Genomic DNA, 24,210 nt, shown 5'->3' on the forward strand with positions numbered 1-24,210 from the left:
GATGGGGCGGGGGGCGTAGGTATTAATCAACGTGACGGACGTTGTGTCATTCACAGCTGTCAGATAGAATTGTTGCCAGCTCATATTGGGCTTTGGCGGTATTTAACAGAAATGGCTTTGTTAAAACTTTAAAGGCAACAAAACAACAAAAAATTAAAAGGAGGATGAGGAGGGGGTCACTGTGCTTGGTGGCACCTGGGTGGCAGCGTGTACAGACATTGATCCAAAGTCATGAAGAAAAACACACTTGCCAACAAAGACTTGAAATACTTTGTTTCAGTTGTTGCCAACGTGAAATTTCCCTGGTTCTTTCTCTACAGTAAATAATTCACACTGTCAGTGCTTGTTGGCATTGTGCTACACCACGTCATGTCACATTCCATAAGCACTTTGCTGTGAGATAATGGGATTGTGCATTTCCAGAGGCTCATTCATTCGCAAGCCTGGGACGTGTACAAATTAAAAAGGGACACAACCCTCTGACGTCTGTGCTGTAAAACTCCCTGGTGGCTCCGAGAATGACATGGCCCTTGGAGGTCGGAGTCCAGACCCAAAGCTTGCAAGTTGACGATGAATACAGTACATTTTTAGAATGCTTTTGCAGCATATAAATCTTTCACCCTGACCACTAAGAGCTCATACCTGGTCCTGTCACACAATTCAACTGTGTGACACTTGTATTACTTCGTATTTGTGGACCGTCAATGCTAAAAAACTGTAAAAATTATATAAAACAGACTATTTCCTCAGCGGCTATAAATAGGCAACTTTGCTGATGGAGCCGGGGATGTGTCAGTCCTGTTTGTTTGTGCACAGCTCAGTCACAACAGAGCTGCGGTTTAGAGAAGATTTTTGAAGGGCGTAAGCAAAATAGAGGCTGTTCATTTTATTTTTAGGGAGAAGCAAGCAAAGGCTTGGTCTGTATTTCAAAGCTTTTCCAATATAGGTTTATTAGAAAGAAAAAAAAGCTAACAATATTTGACAGAGCTGTGCTGGCAAAATCCTGAGTTTATTTGCTATTGCAGCAACCTTTTTGGGGATGTATGTTAGTTTAGGGAACTGCTTTACACAAACAATTCAGAAGTTTGCCAATGTAACAATACCACTAATCATGTCTGGTTTGGACAAGGCAAAACTATGTGGTTTTCTGTTTATTTGTATATTTGTCTGCGTTTGTTGCTGTGTGAAAGAACCACACAACAGGCACAGGAGGCAGCGTGTGTAGGGAAACCAGTTCAAATACAACAGAGCTCCTCAGAGCCGCAAGTCAATAAACTGGAGACATCAGAGAAAAGTGCCACGTTTCTTTCAAGACGGATAACCTTAGGTGTAAAACCGGTTGTGTTTCTTACATGTGCAGTAGGGGAGCTGCAAATCTGAGAGTTATTTCCATCTCTCCAGGCCTTCTTATGCATGAGGGATGGCACCCGGCTGCGTGTGCGGAGCCTGGGCAGGTTGGACACCACGGAAAGGCGACTTGTGAGGAGTAATCAGCCAAGTGGCATAGACATTGCCTAAACCGCAGCCAGCGGCGTGTCCTGGCTGACTGCAAATGAGTTTTAGGGTTTGTATAGCATACATTGCCATATATAAAACATGGGAAGCTGAATACACCTTTTAACACTTAAAAAAAAGCACGTTTTCAGAAATACTGGCTTCCTATGTATCTTACTTATCAAAGTGGGAGCTGCAGGCTCCCGGTTCTTCAGGGGAGAGGTCGCAGTTTTAGCCACATGTGTGATAAGTGTGATTTGTAGCAAGTCAAACTCAGAGCACAAATGAACCATCCTTTGCTCAAGACAATGGATTTTCTTGCCCACGTTAGGGGGGGTAGGAAGGCCATACAGAGGGATCTGGACTGTCTGGATCGTTAAGCTGAGGCCAATTGTGTGGCGTTCAATAAGGCCAAGTACTGGGTCCTGCACTGGGGTCACACCAACCCCAGGCAGCGCTACAGGCTCGGGGAAGAGCGGCTGGAAAGTGCCTGGTGGAAAAGGAGCTGGGGGTGTTGGTGCCAGCGGCTGAACATGAGCCAGCGTGTGCCCAGATGGCCAAGAGGCCACCAGCATCCTGGCTGGTACCAGCACTGGAGTGGCCAGCAGGCCCAGGGCAGTGACCGTCCCTGTGCTGGGCAACGGGGAGGCCAAACCTCGAATCCTGGGGTCAGTTTTGGGACCCTCACACCAAGAAAGGCCTTGAGGTGCTGGAGCGAGTTGAGAGAAGGGAACGGAGCTGGGGAAGGGGCTGGAGCACAAGTGTGATGGGAGCGGCTGAGGGACCTGGGGGGTTCAGCTGGAGAACAGGAGCTGAGGGGAGACCTTCTGATCTCTGAACTGCCTGAAAGGAGCTTGGAGCCAGGGGGGGTCGGGCTCTTCTCCCCGGGAACAAGCGCCAGGAGCAGAGGAAACAGCCTCAAGTTGCGCCAGGGGAGGTTGAGGTTGGAACAGTTTCTTCCTGGAAAGAGCTGTCGAGCATTGGACCAGGCTGCCCAGGGCAGTGGTGGAGTCACCATCCCTGAAGGGGTTTAAAAGATGTGTAGATGAGGTTCTTGGAGACGTGGTTTAGTGAGAGAGCTAGGTTAACAGTTGGACTCGATGATCTTGAGGGTCTTTTCCAACCAAAATGATTCTATGAATCTGTGATGGCATGAGTAGGGTGCTGTCCCACGTGAAGATTTCATTGGGGTCAGTTATTCCCCATCACTTAGCTGGAAAGGAACTCACAGAAGCCATCAGTGCTGTCAGAATGCCACAGCAATGTGATCAGAGCATCCTCCTGAGAATAATTAGAGTTCTAATTAATAGGGTTCTAATTGTGGACTTCCAGACATGAGAACCCTGACCTGAGGAGCTGAGGGCACAATATGGGGGATGCAGCATCTCAGCAGACTCAGGGTCAGCTTCTGTGTTTGGGGCATTGCTGAGAGGGAAGGAGCTATAATGATACGTTGTTTTATATAGAAATATATGCTTATTTGTTTGTTGATATGCTTAGACAAGAAGGGTCAGCAGTTCAAGAACTTGGGCCTTCAATGGTTGCTATTGTCTCTGGTGTATAGTATCAGGGTAGTTAAAGGTTTTCAATAGAAAATCCAGAATCTCCAGGCCTGCAATATAATTTGCTTAGTTGGACACTGTAGAGGCTGCTTTCCCATGTTTCCAGTAACAGTTTCAGAACTTAAACATAATTTAAATTTAAGTAACTCATTTACATCCTGCCAGATATTCTCTTTATTTTCCACTTTCCTCTGTGTTTAAGGCATCGATTCTTCATGAACTGTCAGAATCTAAATAGTAATACTCCGCCTTGATTTTATTACTCTATGATTTCCTTTTATGAAGTTAAATAATGAACACCATGGATTAAAAGTCTACATATCATCCTTTGACAGTGACCGGGACCTTTTTAAAAGCATTGCTTGTAGGGTGTTCAATTCAATCAGATGCATACTGGTGAAAACAGCAACCACCCAGAGCTCCCGTTCACTATGTACGATCAAAGCTTGACAGCCCAGCATCAAACAAAAAATTGATTTCAAACCCAGAAGTCAATATTCTGCTTTTGCAAAGGCACTTTGGCACTTGAGAGGAAAGTTTGCATGTAATGTACACATTTGATGAGAAAAATACAGAGGAGGTGGCTTGTTTGGACTTGATTTGGAGCAGTAAAGCCAATGAAGTGTCAATCTGTGCAGCTAGAGGGGAGCTTCAACTAGTTGTACATGTGCACATACACCATCCAGGTGCGCCTGATTTTTTATGTAATTTATCTAAAGAAAAGATGTTGCTTCTTATGTTTCAGAATAAAGTCCTCAAAGCTTATAGAGCCTAAACTTGTTAGTCCTCTGGTTTCTAGATCCTCCGTTTCCACTTGCTACTGGTAACATTCTGTTTGCAAGCTAAAGGTTAGTTGCGTGTTTTACACATTTTACACTGCTGGAGGTCCAGTTTAGATTTTGATAGTTACAGAGTCCTGTTTTCATTGATCCTGATTGGCATGGTTAGAAAAACACTCAAACTCTTTACATCTGTATAGCCATTTTCTTCCAAGAAATAGTCTCCGATCCTTGTGAGATTTTTCTATACAAGACTGCACCAATTTATAAAGCAGGTGCACACAGGAAGGTTTTGCTTAGACCTTAATCATCCATAAAACATAGTTGCTTGGCTGTGCATATAGAATGATGAAGTACCAGTGAGATACAAGGCTGTAAAGATTGGGATTCAAGGGGCCCAACTTTGAGAAGACTCTCTGAACCAAAATAGTCTCTAGAACTCTACACACTGCTGATTTTAACTGCATGGGGAGGATGATGCTTTTCTGTATTGAGAGTCCTTGGTGGAACAGCAGCTCCCTATTGTGCTGTTACTTAAAATAAAATAGAGAAAAAACATCAAGGTAGCTTTCATATTGTTGTTTTGTGACTTAACAGGGATTATACATCAGTTCTCTGTTTTCTTTTATGACTCACTGTCATTTTGTGGCTTAGCATTTTGAAAACCAGCAGCACAAGATGTTGCTACAGCGAAAGATACATTTCACAGCATGGTACAAACACTTCTCTTGATGGCAGGAGAAACTAGTCTTAAGTCAAATTTGGTGGATATACTTCTCAAGGAGAGATGGAGTCACTCAAATTGTATCACTAATTGCAGTTTTTAAGTGATAGTGAAGGAGAACAGACTCTTTGCAGCTAAATAATGTGGATACTGAGGGACCTGTTTCACTCCATCTCTATCACCATCCTGGGGGTGGCTTCCAAATTAGACTACCTGACTGACCCATGTAGACAGAGCGTGTTGTAGGACATTCCTTGAAGGAGGAAATCTCCTCTAGATTGCAGAATACCAATAACAGCTCTGAGAGGGACATGCTTGGTACAACACAGGTCCCACCTTTGCACGTTGCCTCAGCTCAGTCCAGATGTTGCACATTCAGCTGGATCCTATGGAAACGGGAGGAAAGCTCAGTCTGGAGTTGATCATGGTTGTCGCCAGAAACCACCAAAGTACCCTCTGAGCAGACAGCATCTCCCATCCTGATTTTTCACCTTTTATTTTTCCATTGTCTGCCAGCTTGGGGTTTGAATATCCTGCTTGCTTTTTATTTTGCAGATGCCATCGTTGGCTTGCCCTGTGTCTGACAGAGAACTTGTTTCTGGCAAGCTGTCTTACTTTCAACCGAAAACTCTCTGTGCCCCCTACAATGGTGCTGGGGAAAACCCAGTTCCTTCTTTCATCGTTTGCCTGACCTGAGGTGGCACATCAGATTAATCCAGTTTCCATAAACACCCAAAGGGACAAGGAGCCCGGGACAGTGATTCCAGCTGGCTGGTGGTGTCAGTGCTGTGAGTGTTCATCTCCAGCACATTGAAACGTGGTCCTGGAGCCGAAGCAAAGCTCTTTGCTGCTCTGTCAGTCAAATGCAGAAGTTCATTACTTTTAAAAAGGATTGTTTGCTCTTCACCGGGGAGGATTTCTCGGTGCGTGGGTACGAGCACGATTGCCCAAAGTGACACTGCCAAGTTAGTCAGCACAGCTGCCATGGAGTTTGAAGTTCAAGGGGGGAGTGAATGATTCATTCCACCTGGCGCTATATACAGTGAGTAAAGAGAAATATTCCCTGTACCTAACCCAGACACCAGCCAGGCATCGGGCTGTCTAAATATGAGCAGACATACAAATGACAAATGTGTGGAGGAACAGGAGAAGCTGGGAACAAAAAAAGAGATGAGGATGTATTTTTCAGTCCAAGGTTAGCACATTGGCCCTGAACACAATCCCAAAACCTAATGAATCACAAAGTGTAATTGTTACACGGACTAATTTCAAAACAGTGCTACTCATTAAAGATTAAGGGAGGAAAGGGAACACGGGGTTGAGACCTTTTATTCAAATTTTGTCATATTAGCTCCTGATTGGTAATCTTTTTACAGTTCACATTTATTCAATACTTCATTCACAGTATTCTGTCAAGGCTCTCTGGTATGTGCCAAGTACAAGCTCCATTAACTGAGTTATCTTTCAGCTCTGCTTTATCTGTGGTTACCAAGCCAGTGTTAGTCACTGACATTATAATGTTAAAAAACAAACAAAAAATCAGCATATAGGCAACTTGATTGGTATTGGTGTCTTTTGTAGTCACATTTCCAATCTTTCATTACGTTTGAATACTGACATATTTCGTGTTTGACACACTTTGGAGACCCGTTAGAGAAAACGAGGTTTACAGGGGTGTTCATTAAGTTCTGAGCTACTTAGATTTCCCCAGTGCCAGCGAAATGTTGAACTTTATCACTGGGACCCTGTTTCGCCGGCACCTGGTGTCTGAGGCTGTAAGGACGCTTTTGCTGTTGAGAGATCTTGCTTGCTGTCTCTTCAAAGCAAAAACCATCCCCGAGGCTGTGGTGTTTGACTCTGCAGGCTCTCGGAAGTTTGAGGGGGGTCATTTTACGAGGTGTTTTATTCCTCAGTGCTCTGTTAGCGTAGCTTGTCCTTCTGTAGACCATATGTCAGGTTTTCCATTCCAACAAGAGGGAATGATGAACTCCATGTCTTTGTGGAATCCGAAGAGGAAAACTGTGAGGAGGAAGGGTTTGAAAATTACCTTTATTTGTGTAGGACAAGATAACTAAGTCGCAGATAGTTATTTTATAGTTGGTTAAGAAACGTCTTGGGGAACCCAACTTCCTCACAAGGGGAGGAGAAGGAGCAGGCACTGAGCTCTTCTCTTTAGTGACCAACGACAGAACCCGAGGGAATGGCAGGAAGATGTGCCATGGGAGGTTCAGGTTGGACATCAGAGAATCACAGAATGTCAGGAATTGGAAGGGACCTCGAAAGCTCATCCAGTGCAATCCCCCCACGGAGCAGGAACACCCAGATGAGGTTACACAGGAAGGTGTCCAGGCGGGTTGGAATGTCTGCAGAGTTGGAGACTCCACAACCTCCCTGGGCAGCCTGGGCCAGTGTCTGTCACCCTTACTGAGAAGAAGTTTCTTTTCAAATTTAAGTGGAACCTTTTGTGTTCCAGTTTGTACCCATTACCCCTTGTCCTATCATTGGTTGTCACCGAGAAGAGCTCAGGAAAAGGTTCTTCACCCAGAGGGTGCTGGACACTGGAACAGGCTCCCCAGGGAGGTGTCACGGCCCCAACCTGACAGTGTTCAAGAAGAGACTGGACAACGTCCTCAGACACACGGTGTGAACTGTGGGGTTGTCCTGTGCAGGGACAGGAGTTGGACTCGATGATCCTTGTGGGTCCCTCCCAACTCAGGACATTCTATGATTCTATGAGTACAGTTTGTGTCCTGCTCCTCTGTAACGTCTTCTAGATTCCTGTGGTGCTGTTGTCCCACTAAGGGCTTGCTGTAAGATGTAAAAACCTCTATCTCACTTCCCCTGTATCCCACCTATGCGGTTGGATGGGCAAAAGTTTACTGCTACCTAGGCAGCTATAAATATAGAGCATTTATATATAATATAGAGCAGGATAATCAGAGCATCTTCCCACTGTGTGAGATTCACGCACATACATGATGTAAGAGAGGCACTGCAACCAGCATTAAGGTTCTCATTCCTGTGGGTAAACATAACCACACACTTTATATCACTCAAACATTGTGGTACAAGTTACAAAGAGCATGTTCAAGTAAGAGGACAATTGCAATTTTAGGAAATCAAGAAAGAATTCACTTTATGGGTTTCCCTCACCCTTTGCAAATCCCATAGGATCTCTGGAGACCTCAGAGGGCAAGAACCTCCATAGTTTTGTCACATCAAGAAAATCCTGCACAGCTGCAGTAATTTTCAGTAGGAAGATTTCATAGCTTGTGCTTTCATCTACACCTTTTTTCTAATGTTCCTCAACTTGAGAAGAAGGGAAAAAATAAGATAGTAAGGCAAGGGTAATAGTTGCTAATCCTAGTCAAGGTATATTAAATTCAGTAATGCTCAGACATGACAGAAGTGTTCAGAATTTGTATATGAATTAAATTAAAAATATTCTGGGAGGAAAAGCTACCTAAATGTCAGAAAAAAAGAAATACAAGCCATAAAATCCTGTGAAAGATCACATAGAGCAGAGTAAGATAGATGTGCTGTCTTTACTTAGCAAAGAAATCACAGAGGGTATGCAAATAGAGAATGAAAATGACACATTTTTACTTGATTCTAAAGCATTATCCATAATAGCATCTGCAATGTGTCTGCAATAATAGGGTGTAAATTGGAATTTACATAACAGATCTGTGGAAACAGGCTCTGACTCACAGTCTGAAAATGGTTTATGGAAAGTCACCCCAGAGCAGGAGAACTTCGCGAAACACCTTTTGTATATTCCAGGATTCACCCATTCGCCCCCTTTCCTCTTTGTGCAGAGGATTCATCTCAGGCATCAGTTGTAACGAAAACTTGAATAACTGATCTTGGAAACGTTTGGTACATTGCTCCTGATTAGACAAGTCATTGTCTCCAGAATTAATTCAGTTCTGGTGGACGGTGATAAAATGACAGCCCTAAAAACTGGAAATCCTCTCTTTAGGTTCTTCTCCCTCAGCCTGGAATTAATAAACTATTCCAGCCTTCCTTTGTGTGCACACAGACCTGTTCCTGAGACCGTGGGTTTTGGTGGATTCTGTGCCATCTCCCATCTTCCTTCTGCCTCCAGCAAAGGGGCCGCAGCCAAGCAATGGTGGCCTCTGGATGTTGAGTGGGAAAAGGAGTCACTCATTTAACTTTCCCAGCAGTGGGGTTCTTCCATTCTTGTTTTTATTACCTCCACAGTCAGGATCGCAGTTAAACAGCAGTCCCCAATAATATCCACTCCAGGGATGGCTGGATGTGTTGATTCACGTGGTGCTGCAGAGCTGCGGCCAGACCTCTTTAATTCTGATTTTCCTCCTCCATACAGTCCATGGTTGTTGCTCTGTCCTTCCCTTCAGTTTTCTGGCTGACGTACAGAATTAGCCAGGACTAGCTCATGTTAGGTCAGAGTCCATTAGTAATTTGGGATGAGCTTTGCTAAGTCAGACTTCTGAATACTCAGAGGAGAATCTACCTGTCCAAATGCACATGGCCAGTATGGATCTCTTTTGTGAGCTAGTTGTTCTCTGTTGTACTGATATAGAGAGAGCAGCACTTTTAAGTTGTTTTCTAACTCTTCTCAGAGTCCAGGGTAAGATGGATTGGGACCCTAAAAGCATTTAATTCCCCCCTTGAAATATAAACCCCCTAGTCCCATGTCTAACCTAGCAAAGCCAGAGATAAATACACGTTCAAACAGCATAATGGCACCTTCATAATTAACACCTTCTATTTTCTTGCTAGACCACCTCAACCACCCTCAGGTTGCGATATAATCACCCATAGTTAATGGTGAGGTATTGTAAATCAATACAGGCTGAGGAGGGAAGGGATGGGTTGTATCTCACACATCTTTATATTTTCTTATGTGTCTAAATATCCAAGAGGCTCCAGAGATGTTGTAAATGCTTCCTCTGTTCTTCTCCTGAATCCAAGTCCCAACCCAGATTTCAAAAATGTCAATGAATGTCATGGGCATTTTGATACCATTCATTGTAATTTAGGGATTATGCACAGGTCTTTCAGTTCTGAGCTCTCTGAGAGCAGATGAGTGTTAGTTTTTCATGATACAGAAGTCTGGTAAGTATTAGATTGATAGGATATAATTAATGACTTCTGAGCATAATATCAGAGAGAAATGGTTCCTGTATCACATATGCAGTATTATGAACTGTCCGTCCCCCTCCAGTTCCATCAAATATTTTAGTTTCCCTTTCTTTCTGGAAAACAGGTGAAAAAAAATCCTCGATGTTTACTTAAAAAAATAAAAATACAAATATAATCAGCACTAGGTTGGTCTTTCCTAAGTGTTTGATTTGCTCAATTAACCTGCTTCAGACTCTTGGCCAACAAATACTTGGAGTTTTACTCCAAGTAGCCATCACTGATCTTTGCATCTTTCTTCACTGGATGTTGTTTCATTTTCCTGACACCTCAGTTTTTATACCACATGCATTTTTTACTCAGTTTGAGTACATCTCTAACACTACAAACTATTGGATTTTGTTAAATTGTGTAACCCTGACACAGTTTTATGGCTTTCCCCAAACTCTGTTTATGATTAAATGTATTCTCAGTCTTCTTGTTGACTTAACTGTTGCAAGTTCTCAAGCAGAACAGGCAGAACAAACTTCACAGGGACCTGTAAATCCATCATAAAATTGCTCTAAAGTGTTATCTCTCCAGGCCGGTTACATTTTTCATGCTTTATCACAAATCAGCGTCACAGATAGATTGCAGTTTGCAACCTGCAGTTGTTCATCGGAGTTAACTTGCCTGTCAGGACGGCCTTTTTGTGGTGCTTTAAGCTTTCATAACTTTGGTGCATGATGAAACCAAACTATTTTTCTAGCTGGCTGTATGTGCCATTAGAGCCTTTGGAACAAGGCTATGGTGCCCTTTTTAGGTTGATTTAGGGCACGTGGCACCCCAGCCTTCGTACTTTTATAGAAGCACCTGCACATAAGTGAGTGCAGTATGGAATAACTCAAATCCCAAACCGTAAAAAATACTTGACTTATGTTTCAGATCATCCTCCGAACCTTCAAAATCATTCGAGACTTCGAACTCCGCCGCCTCCGATATCGCACGCTCACACCCCGAGCCAGCACCACGCGGCCTCCGTCAATTCCCTAAACAGAGGGAACTTCACGCCGCGCAGCAACCCCAGCCCGGCCCCTACGGACCATTCTCTGTCTGGAGACCAACCCACCGGCACCCAAGAGCCAGCCCATGCTCAGGACAACTGGTTACTCAACAGTAACATCCCGCTGGAGACTCGGTAGGTCATTTTCTTCAGTGTTTTGAGTTGGATTTATTGTTCCTTGTGTCTTTTTTTTTGGACTAGGAGAAGAGGAAAACGCTCTTTCATAAACTAAAAATATTGTCTTTAACCTGCTCATAAGGTTATTTTTCTGATTTGAAATTGGAATCAGGATCATAGATTAGAATGTTCATGGTTTTCATTCTTTTTTTTTTTCCTTTAATGTCTTTTCTTCCTATGTGGTAGGATAAATCAATATTCTATTTAAGAAACAGAAATCAATCAATATATTGAAAAGATTTAGCCTTCTCTCTGTGCCTCATCAAGCAGATACTTTCATGGTACATCATTCGGGAAAAGCTGATCTTGTTTATCTAATAAGGAGAGGTCAGCTCTTAACATTTCACTGTCCTACAACATTGCTCCAGCAAGTGTGGAACATTGCATAGCAGGGCACCAGTCAATTAATAATGATTCCATTTAACATTTATATTCTTTTCTACCTATGCAACACACGGTGGGTGTGACAAACAGTCACTGAGTTTTTCTAGTTCATGGCTTTGTTTAGGTTCTGGAAAAGGGATTTGTCAGACTCCCTCAGCCTTAGTCCTCCCATCTGATGGTTCACTTATCTATTTCTTGATGTCACGCTTGAAAGTCAGTTTTTGCATTCTCCAGAGGCTTTTCTGCTGAGGAACTGGAGGTGCTGGATTCATTACCCCCCATACCTGGTGTCTTCCAGGCCTTACATTCACTTAGCTGCCTTTTTCCCCTCATTTCTCTTACCTTCTCAAACCAACAAGAAAGATTTTAGACAACAAAAAATATACACGAACTGAAGGCTCAGCCAGGGACCAAATTAACGTCTGTGGGAGTCTCACAAAGATCACAAAGTCTCACAAAGCAGGAGCTGCGTCCGTGTCCTGGGACAAAATGTATCTGATTTTGCCAGATTCTGCTAAGAAAACTGTTGTTAAAAATGAACATGTCTGCCGATGATTTGAGAATGAGCTATGTCTGCTGGCCCTCTGAAACATCCAAACCAGACCTGAATCTAACATTTTCTGGCATTTAAGGATAATTAATTTCTCTGCGACTGCTTGATTAAAAAGACCCAACTAAGAAGCTGGATCCAAAAGATTAAGACAAAATTTTAAGCAAGTACTGCAAGCGTGATTTGGCAACAGTTTCAGTACTTAGATTGTGTTAAATTCTTGAGCATATATACCCAAGAAGTGACTTCCATGTGTTATTTCTTTTGAAAAAAGATAAAAAAATAAAAAATACTTAGGCCCTGCTCCTGCAGCCCTTTTGTGAGTAATCCTCTGTAGTTCTGGAGGAAGCCCTTTGCCTTTTTCTAAACCAGGGTGTGAGCTCTTTGGCGAAGAGATAAGATACTGTTTTACTAGTGCCAAGACATCCTCATATCTGACTGGAGTCTCTCAGAACCCACCACCGTCCAACTGAGAAGGAACATCCTTGCTGCTGGATCAGTGGAGGAATATCACAGATAAAAGGTCTTTGCTGAAACATCCTGTCCCCATTTGTGCCATTTTGTTGGCAATCAGAGATGGAGACACAACTCTACTACATCTTAACAAAGGCAGGAGTTCATGGAAAGAATTATCTGGCTAGTTCTGTAAATGAGTACATCCTAAAGATTGTCCTCATTTCTTCTCCACAAATTTATTGTGGATTAAAATTGTTCAAGATCTGAAAGTTCTTTCTGCAACTTGGTTTGGTCACATTATTGCTGTTAACTAAACTGGATGTTGGAAGTTTTCCTGCATGAAGAGTTCCTTCTGCATCGTACGGTGATTTTACTTGCATTACGAATCAGTCACACGTGTAATTGATCTCAATTTGACCATTTTATTAATTATGTAGAAAACAAATCATTTCAAGACTGATCTTGTGCCTTTTGACACACTGGTTGGAATGGTGTCATTTTACCCAGCGTCCCTTCAGACAACGAACATGTTGGAAAAGAAATTGCAACTTTATGCCAAACAGCAAATGAACACATTTACAGAGCACAACTGACAGGCTTCTGTTCCTCCACTAAACAACATTAAGAAAATAAACTGTTATAATAGCGTCATAATGCAAAGAGTCCGTGCTGCATAGATGATCAGTAACTCTGTGACAAACCTCCTCTCTACCAGTTTGCTCTTCCCTTTCCTTTGCTGGAAGTTCTATAGACACAAAGGACCAGGATTCAGAGCTGTTCAGCAAACTTGGATGCCCAGTTCCACCTCTTCCATCAAGTTGACCTTTCCCACTGCAAAGATTTTTAGAACCAAATAAAAGACCTCCACCTAAGAGAATAAAATGTCCAATATGTAAAATAAAAAATAAATCCCGTTCGAGAGACATTAATCCAAGAATTAAGACCTTTGAAGTGTAGCAATAGGAGATTATAGTAATCTCATGTCAAGAAATGAATTGTATTTCTGTTGAATATCAAATTTTTAAAAAAATCTCGTATTAGTCAGCAGAGAGAGACAACATGAAGAAGAATCTACGACTTTTAAACAGGGATTGTCACAGGCTGCGAAATGTGCCCACAGTTACAGATTTTAAGCACCCCAGGGTTTGAAGAGGTTTGGTTTTGGCTGCTTTGGACTCCAGAGAACGTTCAGAACTGGGAACTGAGGACAGTTTGTCACTGCCTGGAAATTTCTGTACCGTAATGCAAAGGCAAACAGAGATGTGTAGCACAAATATACAGTTGACACGATAAGTGTATCCTATATCTGAGAACTTTATATGTGGCAAGAGGAAGAGCCCCTCCTCTTCTCTCCCTCCTTTTCATTACCTTCCCTTTACTCCCTTTTCTCTATTTCTCCTTTTTCCTTTCTTTTCCTGTTTGCTCCCTTTTTATTGTTGCTTTAAAAGCAATATATTATCAAGGTTGTGATGAGAAGATCTTTGCTCAGCAGTCACTCCTGACAGGTAAGTCAGTTCCCCCCACATATTTATACCTCATTCTTCTTTCTGAGGCCTCTTTTCTGTTCCTTTACATTTTACCTTGCGGGAGCAAATAAAAGCCAACTAGATGGACATTTAGTTGACAAACCAACGGCTTTCAGGAAACTTCCATTCCCAGGAAATTCCATGTGGTAATCACAGAAGGTCAGTCTGTCACCACAACTCGCCATGAGAAGGGAGAGTGGTTTGTGACCGGACAGCTGTTCACAGGTGATCTCCAGGGGAGCAGATTCTGCCCAGACTTCAGGACACAAGGACATTCACACATTAATCACCTTGGTGACCCAGCGACCTCTCCATTACAAATACACACATTAGGACGTTCTGTAACCCTCCGCCTTCTGTTTTATTGACAATCCGCAACTGAAATTCATGGAACCAGCGTGCCGTGGATTTTAACTACCCATGAACTTTTATTGATGGGCGTGTTGCTAGATGCCTTGCCTCTTACCCATTAAATGCTCCGTGCATGCACGTACCTTGCTTCTTTTTGCTTTGAACCCAACGCCCAACCTTTCCTGCATTCCCAGGGAATGCGAGGAAGCCGCCAACACTTGGGGCTGGATTGATGTCCCAAGTGCTGTGGCACACAGCTCATGCATGTCGACCCGCTTTACACCAAAGCTACGAACAGGAGTCATGTCACTTGCATTCAGATCGAGTAGATCTGTTCTGTCAAAGCAGCCCAGAGGCCTCCAAAAGCAGCGAGTTGAGCTAAACAAGTGCTGGCACAAGCAGCAGGAAGAGAAGGAAGCAGAAATGAGAAATTAAGGTTGAGGACAGTTTAGAAGAGACAGTATCAAGATTTGTATAATGTGACAGGGCTGGTTTCTCTTCATACAGCGCGTTACCTGAATCCAGTTTCTTCGACAGAGTTCTCTGTGAGTTCACACTATGTCACCTCTATCCTCTAAGCGCTTAATCCTACGTAAGTGCTAAAGTCTCACGATGGTTATGGTCCGTTATGGTCCTTTTGCTAGTTTTAGCCAGGAATTTATTCACATTCAGGCCTGTATTCAGTTTTAATGCTGAAAACAGACATGGGCAAAATCAGGACTGTTTATTTTGTTTTCAAAAAGATGGGAAGAATGTTCTTTTGCCAGGTCTTGAGAAGCAAGCCTGAAGGTGAGAAGGACACAATGTGTTTCCAGCTGTGCATCTAACTTAATTCTTTATGTTCTTGCCTTTGTCCTCAAAAAGTACAAAAGTTTAGCATGTATAAGTCAAAATGTGACTCAAAGTACATGCTGGGGAGCCCAGATATTGCAAAATGCCACTATTGTGTATGAAGTCAAAATTAGGCTTTTTCATGTTCAGGCCCTAAATATCTCACCTATGGCCTCTAATGTCCAGATTACAGCCAATACTTTGGTATTGAAACTTGGGTTACAGCATAACCTTTATCCAGCTGTTTATCACTGAAAGACTCTTATTTGGAATGCTTCTATTGAGCAAAACTTGCATTTTCAAGGTTCTAAATAGCAAGTTATTGCTCCATAGAGGAAGACGAAGTTAATCAAGTTGGTAATTAAAAAGTTGTCAAGTGCAAAACTGAAATGTCAGCAAAGGAGTGACAGATTTTCACTGGAAATCCATGAGGATGTGAGATGGAACTGTGCTACCAAGGTCTTGGCCACGGTGGGGAGTAAATACTGTGCTTTTTCAGAGTGAAAATAATGCAGATGCAGGAGTGTAACAAGGTTACAGCTGCACTGGATTGAAATCCAGTCTTTTGAGTAGATTTCTAGAAGTTCAGAAGGTTTCATGTGTCAGTGGCAATAAATAATGTGAAATGAACAAAGACACCAACTTTTTTTATACATGCACATGGGCGTGTGTGCTTATATGTGTGTATATGCATATATATAGTGTATATATAGAGAAGTGAACATTCTTAAAATCTATATATGTATATGTGTAGCATCTTATACATATAAATATATGGTCCATCATTCTAATTCCATGCACAACTGCACTATAACCATTGTGCTTTATAAGAATCACACTTCATATATGCATGACTCACTGGCTTCATTCATATTTCCATATGTATGTAGAAACATAGCAAAGCAGACATTCCTAGAGACATTGCAGGACAACCTCATTGAGATGGACATTCTCACCTCCTCCCGACATGACGGTGCTTACAATGATGGGTATGTGACACTTACGTGATCTCTCTGTTTACTGTACAGTCCTTATGATCCTTGCATGAAAGCATTTGGTCATATCAATGATGTTGAAGGCAACATCATTGCTGGCCTCTTTAAAAAAATGAGGTTCTGCAGCTTGGAGCATTGTGTCTCGTACATATTAATGGCAGAGTCATTAATATGCTGGTGAGCCACAGCATGCCTTTTCCTTTCTTTCCCTTGTTGTTTGGAAAGTAATTTCATTAGGAAGAAGTACCTACAGCAATTTTGAGTCCCATATAAACTAAGATTAGTTTATTTTTCATAAAAACCTTACACTGTTATTGTGCTGGCAGCCTAATACCTTATTGTTAAACTGATATTTTTCCACATGCCTTATCTTACAATTGCCTACTGGTGATGTTTGTAAGCCAAGCCTTTGATTTTGACTTAACCACCCATTCTGACATCTTTACCTAATTTTTGATCGCTTAACTTTGGAGTTATAAGCAGCTTTTAGCTTGACACTCAGTGCCAAAAGTATTGCCCTTGTGTTGGCAGTTTCTAATTTGGTAGCCATCACTAACCGAAGATCTAATTGGTGCACTTGAACACTGCAGGTACCTCTTTGCTCCCAACAGATACGTCTGTGTCTAAATAAATACTTTCCAAAACACAGGATAGTATCTGACTCTTTGCAAAAATGAATGTTTTGATGTAGAACATTAGTAGAGATAATGAATCTTTCCCTGGTGCTCAGCAGTCACACTCTGAGTACCAATAAAACCATGGCTCTAATACTACAAACACCTATTTTGTAGAATTATTAGTCTATACTGCATGAATCAGTGGCTTTTCTGCATGGTGATGTTTCTGCATGTGACATTTTCTCCTGTGACTGCACAAATCACTTCAAGGGGAAAACAGAGTCACGTCTTCACCTGGTATAATCCACCGGCTTGACTGACTCCCGTGGACCCGTGCTGATGGCATTGATGCTGGCTGCAAACCTGTCCCCATAAACCATGGCAGGAGGTGCAAACTGCACCGGGGCTGCTTCTCAGTCCTCACAAGCTCCGTTTTTGTTTGTTATCAGCATGGCGATAGACGGGTCGGGTCCGTTTCCCAAGTCTCATTCCCGGAATGCAAATGCCTTGCCCTTCATATGTCTCACCGAAATGAGGTTTCTTATGTAGGATTCCCGTGGGGAGAACTCCCATCGGGACATTTCATTTCAGGAGCTCATGGACTGCAGCGGTTCTTTTTTGTGCTGACTTTCATGAGTCTCACGCAAGGTCCGCACAGGCTGCGTTTGTATTAACGGTGCCTCCCAATGTGTCACTGTGCAGGAAACGCTGTTGCCTTGACAGTAATTCACACTTTTTAAAGGCGGGCACCAAACTGTGCTGCTCTGGACTGCTTTCTGGAAGCAGGTGCCTCTCCCCACTAGCGATACACAGGACTTAAATTCTGGATTTTGGTGCTTTTAGCCGTGCCATCGTCCGGCACTTAAATTTGCCGGGCGGGGACAGCGTGAATATTCCCCTCTGTGACAATTTGGGTGCTATGGAATGGCTTAAGCTCTCTTTCCCCATCTCCACTCACCGATGCCATGCCAAAAAAAAGCTCTCATGCAGTGATCAATGAATTCATAAACGCCCTCCCCTCTTTAATCCGATTACATTCCCCTTCAGTCTCTATAGGGCATTTCTCTGGGAGCGTGAGCAGGTCCCCGGCGCTGCCCGTGCCACCAGTTTGTCACAGCTCTGCCTGGGGTGGTCGTGTCCCTCCAACGCCAGCTCTCCCACAGAGGGGACTCCTGCCCTTGCCGAGTTCTCTGTGGCATTGTTGGCCCCGTGATTCGTTTCGTTTTGTTTTCCCTTTACTCTGTGTGACTTGCCTTTGATTTTTACTCTTCTCTCCCGTGCATGCCGTCCGTGTCCGTAGCCAGCGTTGCGTGGAGCTGCTTCCCTCGTCCCAGCAGCCGTCACTGTCCTCCCTCGGCTTCCATCGCTGTGAGGAGTCACTTGCTCTTGGTCTTTCTCCCCTCAGGCACTTCTTGTTCAAACCTGGAGGCACTTCTCCCCTTTTTTGTACAACGTCGCCGGGATATCCTTTGACGTCCAGCACTGTGTACTCACCTCCCCCTCGACCCCTTCCCAGAAGTACCTTCTCTAGGCCTGCCTTTAACCTGAAGAAACCCTATAAATACTGTAACTGGAAATGCGCTGCTCTGAGCGCCATTGTCATCTCAGTCACGCTGGTGATCCTGCTGGCGTATTTCATAGGTAAGCTTATTTCTGATTTTTTAATTTTTTTTTTTTGTTTTCTGCTTTTCTTTCATTTCTCTAAGACTCACCCATAATGCAAATATTTGTGAGCCAGAGGGTCAGGATTGTGGAACAAAGTAATGCAAAATAAGACCTCTGTTAACTTGGTGGGATAATAGGGAGCCTAACATGTCGTAGGGCCAGAAGAGCTTAGTAGAACATGTATCACACTTTGTGCTCCCTTCAGTGGTGTGGGCTGTTTACTTTCTGCAGAGGAAAATATGCCTGGAGTGAGACAATCCCACTGGGTTTTCTTAAAGCAGCCCATTAAAACAGGCTGTGAGACCCACGCTCCAGCCAGAGTCGCATCCAGGTCCATGGGGATCCTCCACCATTGACTTTGACGGAAGCAGGGTCAGAACCAAGATGCCGACACACAAAAATGTGATTCTATTCTGTCTTTTGGTGGCACATCCAAGCCATTTAACCAACGATGTTGAAGTTCACAGGGTGACCTGGAGGATGCTGAAGGACCGAGTTTAAATTGTGCTACTTTGTTGAGTAGAGGAGTTGAGGAAATCTGCTACTAGGGTGGAGCAGCAGTGGATCTTTCTTGCACTGTGCATGGTCTGAATTTATTTAGTTTATTAGAGTTGTCATTGTTCATTGCAAAAAAGCCTTCTCAGTGTTCGCTGCAAAAGTAATTGAAATGTTAGAAGTGAAAATGGTGTTTTTCAGCCTGTAAAGTTGGGGTGTTACCATTACTTCCGTTAGATTTGATATTTGTGTTATAAATGTCTTACAAAAATCCATTCCTAGACATCTATTTCAAACTGTCAGGGGTGCAAGCTCTAGTTGTCAGACACTTACAGATGTGATCATAGGTAAAAAAGCCCATTTCTCATGGCACAAATGAGTCTTTTTTGATTTCGCCGTGACTTCCTATACACTAATGACCTATAAAAGCTTGTGGTTAGAATTACAAATCTTAGCCCGGATCGAAAGATTTTTGCTTTCATTTCACATGAGTATAATTAGCCCTGCCACAAAGGATTGCTTTTACCGTGTTCCTTTTATGTGCACCTCTTTAATGACTGATACTTTTCCACTTCTGCCTTGCATCATACTCTGGTCACTTTTATGCCTCCTGCAAGAGGAGCAGGAATGATTAATTAACCACCATTAAACCGGCAGCAGTTTGATGAAATACGCCGTCAATTTTCATCATTTGCTCCGTACATTTGGACTCGCCTTTCTCGTTTGTCTGGTATTCTCCTTCTGCCCTGACCGTGGTTCCTTTGGACATTATCTCAGTGTGTCAGAGGAGCGTCGTTATAACTCAGAATAGCGGTGCCTGTTCATTCTGACGGAGGAGGCGTGTGCCGTTTGATAGACGGCGAAGAGTTGGGTTTGCCCTCGCTATTCTCCAGCTCAAAAACCTTTTTCAGAGTTCTGAAAAGATCTCTTAAAAACCACAGTTCATGTGGTTAAAAGGTGGGTCCACCGAGCGCTCTCCCATCCCTTTTTTGCCTCATTTGGCTGAATTCTGCGGCATTCACCGGGCTCCGCGGGGGGCTGGCAAAGCGCCAGGAATGCTGATCAGGTCGAACCGCAGTAATTATGGGTCATAATTACTAATTTCTAAAGGAACTATCAATTATTAAAAATCGCATTTGATGGTTCAGTTCAGCATAAACATATTTAGCAAAGATTGTCTCTACCAGACCCAGTGTTCTAATCAACAGGCGAAAAGGCAGATATTTAATTAGATTTTGATGAAAAATTGTGTTTAATTTCAAGTATAATCAATTATTAATTACTGTAATGAGTGACTCTGGCGGGGTTTACTAATTAACTCATTTAAAAATTATGAATAACCTTTTCATTTGTAATTATTTTCTACATCCTGTCAAGTTGCAGAGAAGAATTGTATCACCTAACCCAAAACACCAAAAATGAATCAGGGAGTCAAAATGTTGGTACTTTCACTAAGTTAAGCTGAGATATTTTGCATTCTGATAAAAAACCACACAGTTCTTAACAGGAAGTTGTTCATTCTTTTAAATAACCTGGTCTGTTTGAAAAACTAATTACTGTTTTTCCTGAAGTTTAGAGGGTTTTTCCCTATATTTAGATAGTTGCATTTTCTTGTAGATATCTGTGCTCATTTAAACAGTATCTCACTCTTTTCGATGCCATGGGGACTGTTTGAGTGATAAGGTACAACTTAATCAAGAGTAAGAAGGTCTAATCTATATAACAGCTCATGAGTGTTGGGAAATTGGCTGTTTTCACCCTGTTCCTGTTAGTTAACCATCGAAATTATCTTTCTAGTGACCATTTTCACCCTCCAAAGCAAATTGAGGTATTTGGAAAGACTCCCATCTAAGTGAATGGACTTTGGATGAGGTCCTATGGTAGTGACTTGGCTTTTACTCTGTTTTTTTATACACTGATAGGTTAATGGAAATCCTTCAGTTCTTCAGGATGCTCTTCAGAGCATCAGACACATCCCAGTTTTCTGTTTAGGTATTAAAAACTACCCGTGACAGGCCTTACCTACCGGTACAGAATCACAGAATCACAGGCTGGCTGGGGTTGGAAGGGACCTCTGGAGATCATCCAGTCCAACCCACCTGCTAACGCAGGGTCACCAGAGCAGATCACACAGGAAGGTGTCCAGGCGGGTTTGAATGTCTCCAGAGAAGGAGACTCCACAACCTCTCTGGGCAGCCTGTTTCAGGCTTTGGCACCTCACAGTCAAGAAGTTTCTCCTCATATTCAGGTGGAACCTCCTGTGTTTCAGTCTGTGTCCGTTGCCCCTCATCCTGTCATTGGGCACCACTGAACAGAGTCTGGTCCATCCTCTTGACACCCACCCTGGAGATATTTATAAACATTAATAACAGCCCCTCTCAGCTTCTCTTCTCCAGGCTGAACAGCCCCAGCTCTCTCAGTTTCTCCTCCTAGAAAGAAACTCCAGACCGCTCAGCATCTTTGTAGCCACTGGACTCCCTCCAGTAATTCCTTGACCTTAAACTGGGGAGCCCAAAACTTGACCCAGAACTCCAGATACGGCCCCACCAGGGCAGAGCAGACAAGCAGGACAACCTCCTTCGACCTGCTGGTCACATTCTTCTTAATGCACCCCAGGTACCATTGACCTTCTTGGCCACAAGGGCATGTTGTTGACGCATGGTCAACCTGTTGTCAGCCAGAACTCCCAGGTACAAGTGTGTGGAGCTAGACATCAGCAGATCCACGAGCGACTCTGCCATTGCAATATTTCTCATGTGACAGATGGGTGGGCGACCACCTGAGACAGAGCTGCGTGGAAGCAACGCCGCATTGGGTCATCTCTGAAGGTCTTTGCTCATTTTTTAAGTTGTCGTGAAGTACTTGCAAAATCGTTCGTTTAAGGCTAGAAGGCAGAGTTGCCATTATTTTATGAAAGTCTTTATGCTATTTAATAGTCTGAGGTTCATTTATCTTGCTGAGCTTTTTCAAAGAAGAGGAGAGCAGGCATAAATAGAAGTCCATGGAAGCCGAATGGCTGGAATCATGTGTCAACGCTGTGATCAAGCTGAAGGTTTTACAGCACTGAGTCACTGGTCTGGAGAGATAATGACAAACAAAATATAACAGGGTGTATTAAGCACCAGAAGCTGGTTTTCATTTGAATTAACCAGCTTTTGATTGACTCATTGCCACCTTTTCAAATATTCCGAGGCCCACGCGAAGGCAGTGGTGACAATGCCCATCAAAGTTTTGCACACACAGAGCTTATGCAAATCTCCTGAGCTTGTCTGGTGGGGTGAGAACACCAAAGAGAAAAGCAGTGGCGGATTGGGGCTGTGGCATTAAAATGGCAGGAATGACACCGGTGGAACCATGGGAATAAAAGGCCTCTTTAAGCAGCTTGTAACTGACCTGCAAATCTGCTGTTCCAGGAGGTCGTGAAGAGACACCACTTTAAAACTAAACTCCCCAGTTTAGAGTTGTCCATTCGGTTGACAGCTAGACAGGGAAAAACTTCATGGCTTTTGCTGGGATGCGAAGGGATGTGTGAGCCATGGAGCTCTGCCTTGGAGGGCTAATGTATTGTGAGCTTCTTATGTTGCTATCCAAACACATTTCCAGCAGAGTTTCCATACCTGGTAGGTGCCAGACCTGCTAGCAAGGCACTCTCAAGAATTTCTGACATTGCTGCAGTGCTTGGGAGAAAGATTTCTGGGTTTAGAAACAGAAAAAGACCTGTTGAATTGTCCAGATCTCCATGCCCAGCAGCTGTTTGGCTGGATCCATGGAACAGTTTCTAAATGAATTAGTGATGGAGAATAGTTCCTTTCTTCTGAAACAGGAGGTCTTATCCTCTGCCTGATGTAGATTCCAGACTAGATGGAAGTACAATTTGATGTAGTTAAGCACTTGCAATTTTCCTATACTTAAGCATGTGCTGCGGTTGCATTGCACGAACAGCAAGAAAGATGGGCATTTGATTTAGATTAAAGTTAGGGATGGAAAACATATTATGAAGCCAAAACCAGTCATTCCTTTGATTGGAGTCAGAGCTCACTCTACTTTTCAGCTCTGTGTTCGTTTGAACTCCTACAGATGCAGCTTCACTTAGAGAACAGCGGTGTTTGCTGCAGGCAAAATGCTTTGACAGTAAAACTGAGCTAGGACTGTGGTGTGTTTAGAAAGTGTCTTTCTTTCTATTGTCTAAAAATCACCCCGAAAGCTAAATTTAACTTGGTTTGTCTGTGATTTTTTTGATGCTATGGAATAAAGCAGCTATGCAAAGCTCTTAACTATGTCACTGGTTAGCTAGGGATGTATAGTATACCAATTACCATGGTGTATACATCCACTTGAGATTAGTAACACAAGTTGCTAATGCTTAATTATTGAACTTATCCATTAATCCTACATTTATACCTTGATATTAAGGTTTTCATTCAAGTTAAAATATAAACCATTTATTACTCTGCCAACAAGTTTATTTCATTTTCTGCTTTAATATTTCTTTTTTTTTTCGATTCCAGATTAAGTTCTATTTTGCTGCTTTGCCATTTGTTATTTTGATTTACAGGGATCTTTCACTGTTTTCTATTTCCATCTTATCTTACATAAAATGCAGAAATGGTAACGAACCAATCTGTTAAAGCAAAGCCTTTACATTACAAAGTCAATCTGTCACCTAAAGAGGAGCTTCAGGTCCTTCCTTGGTTCTTTCAGATCTTCTCAAAGCCACTGCACACAGTTCACTCTGTAACTTTGGGTCTCATTTACTTCATTTTACCCTTAATCTACAAAACTGTGAAATCCAGTCCGAAAGGTGCTGTAGTATTATCACTAATATATTTTAGGTACTGTAGATATTTGTGAAAGAGAACATTTCAGAATACTGGTTAGAAAGGACCATCCTTGTGACCCAGTGGTATGATTTTTATCTTTTATATCAGAACTCAGACATGTGGTCGTTGGTTTTTTGGGGTTTTGTTTTGGTTTTGTCTTATTTCTGTTAAAACTGGTTCCTATTGTACCAAATGATACAGGCATTCTTAGTGCAACTCCCTCACTAAGTCGTACAGTTTAAATGACATCTGGCTCTTTCTTTCGTATCCAGTGATATTTGGGAAATATGGGCCTTATTCTTCTCTTGCACATGCTCCCCTTAAACTGGAGCTACCCCATTGTCGAGGGTTAAGATTGCGGGGTGACAATAAAACCCTGGCAGATGTATTGTTAACCCCCTCTCCCCCCCACTTCCCCCTTTTTGCCCCTCCCTCTCCCCCCTTCCCACTCAGGACAGGCGATCGGGAGGGAAAGAAGGACAGAGAGAAGAGAGTTGGAAAAATTAAAGATGTTTTACTAATGCTACTAATAAGAATAGAGAAAATAATACAAAATATACAAACCCAATCTTGAAAGTCTCAGCAACTGCAGAGCCGGCCACCAAAGTCCAGGAT

General features: G+C 42.8%; 1 protein-coding gene across 1 annotated transcript in view; it reads left to right on the top strand.

The window, feature by feature from the left end:
- Positions 1–24,210, top strand: part of TENM4 (teneurin transmembrane protein 4) — a 653,831-nt gene that overhangs the window by 395,689 nt on the left and 233,932 nt on the right. Inside the window, exons 7-9 of the mRNA XM_082052895.1 lie at positions 10,611–10,863; positions 15,894–15,992; positions 18,021–18,256. Coding sequence (XP_081909021.1) covers positions 10,611–10,863; positions 15,894–15,992; positions 18,021–18,256 — 588 coding nt within the window. The remainder of the gene's footprint in view (positions 1–10,610; positions 10,864–15,893; positions 15,993–18,020; positions 18,257–24,210) is intronic.

This window comes from Streptopelia decaocto (assembly GCF_964273445.1).
Source record: "Streptopelia decaocto genome assembly, chromosome: 1".
Lineage (NCBI taxonomy): Eukaryota > Metazoa > Chordata > Aves > Columbiformes > Columbidae > Streptopelia > Streptopelia decaocto.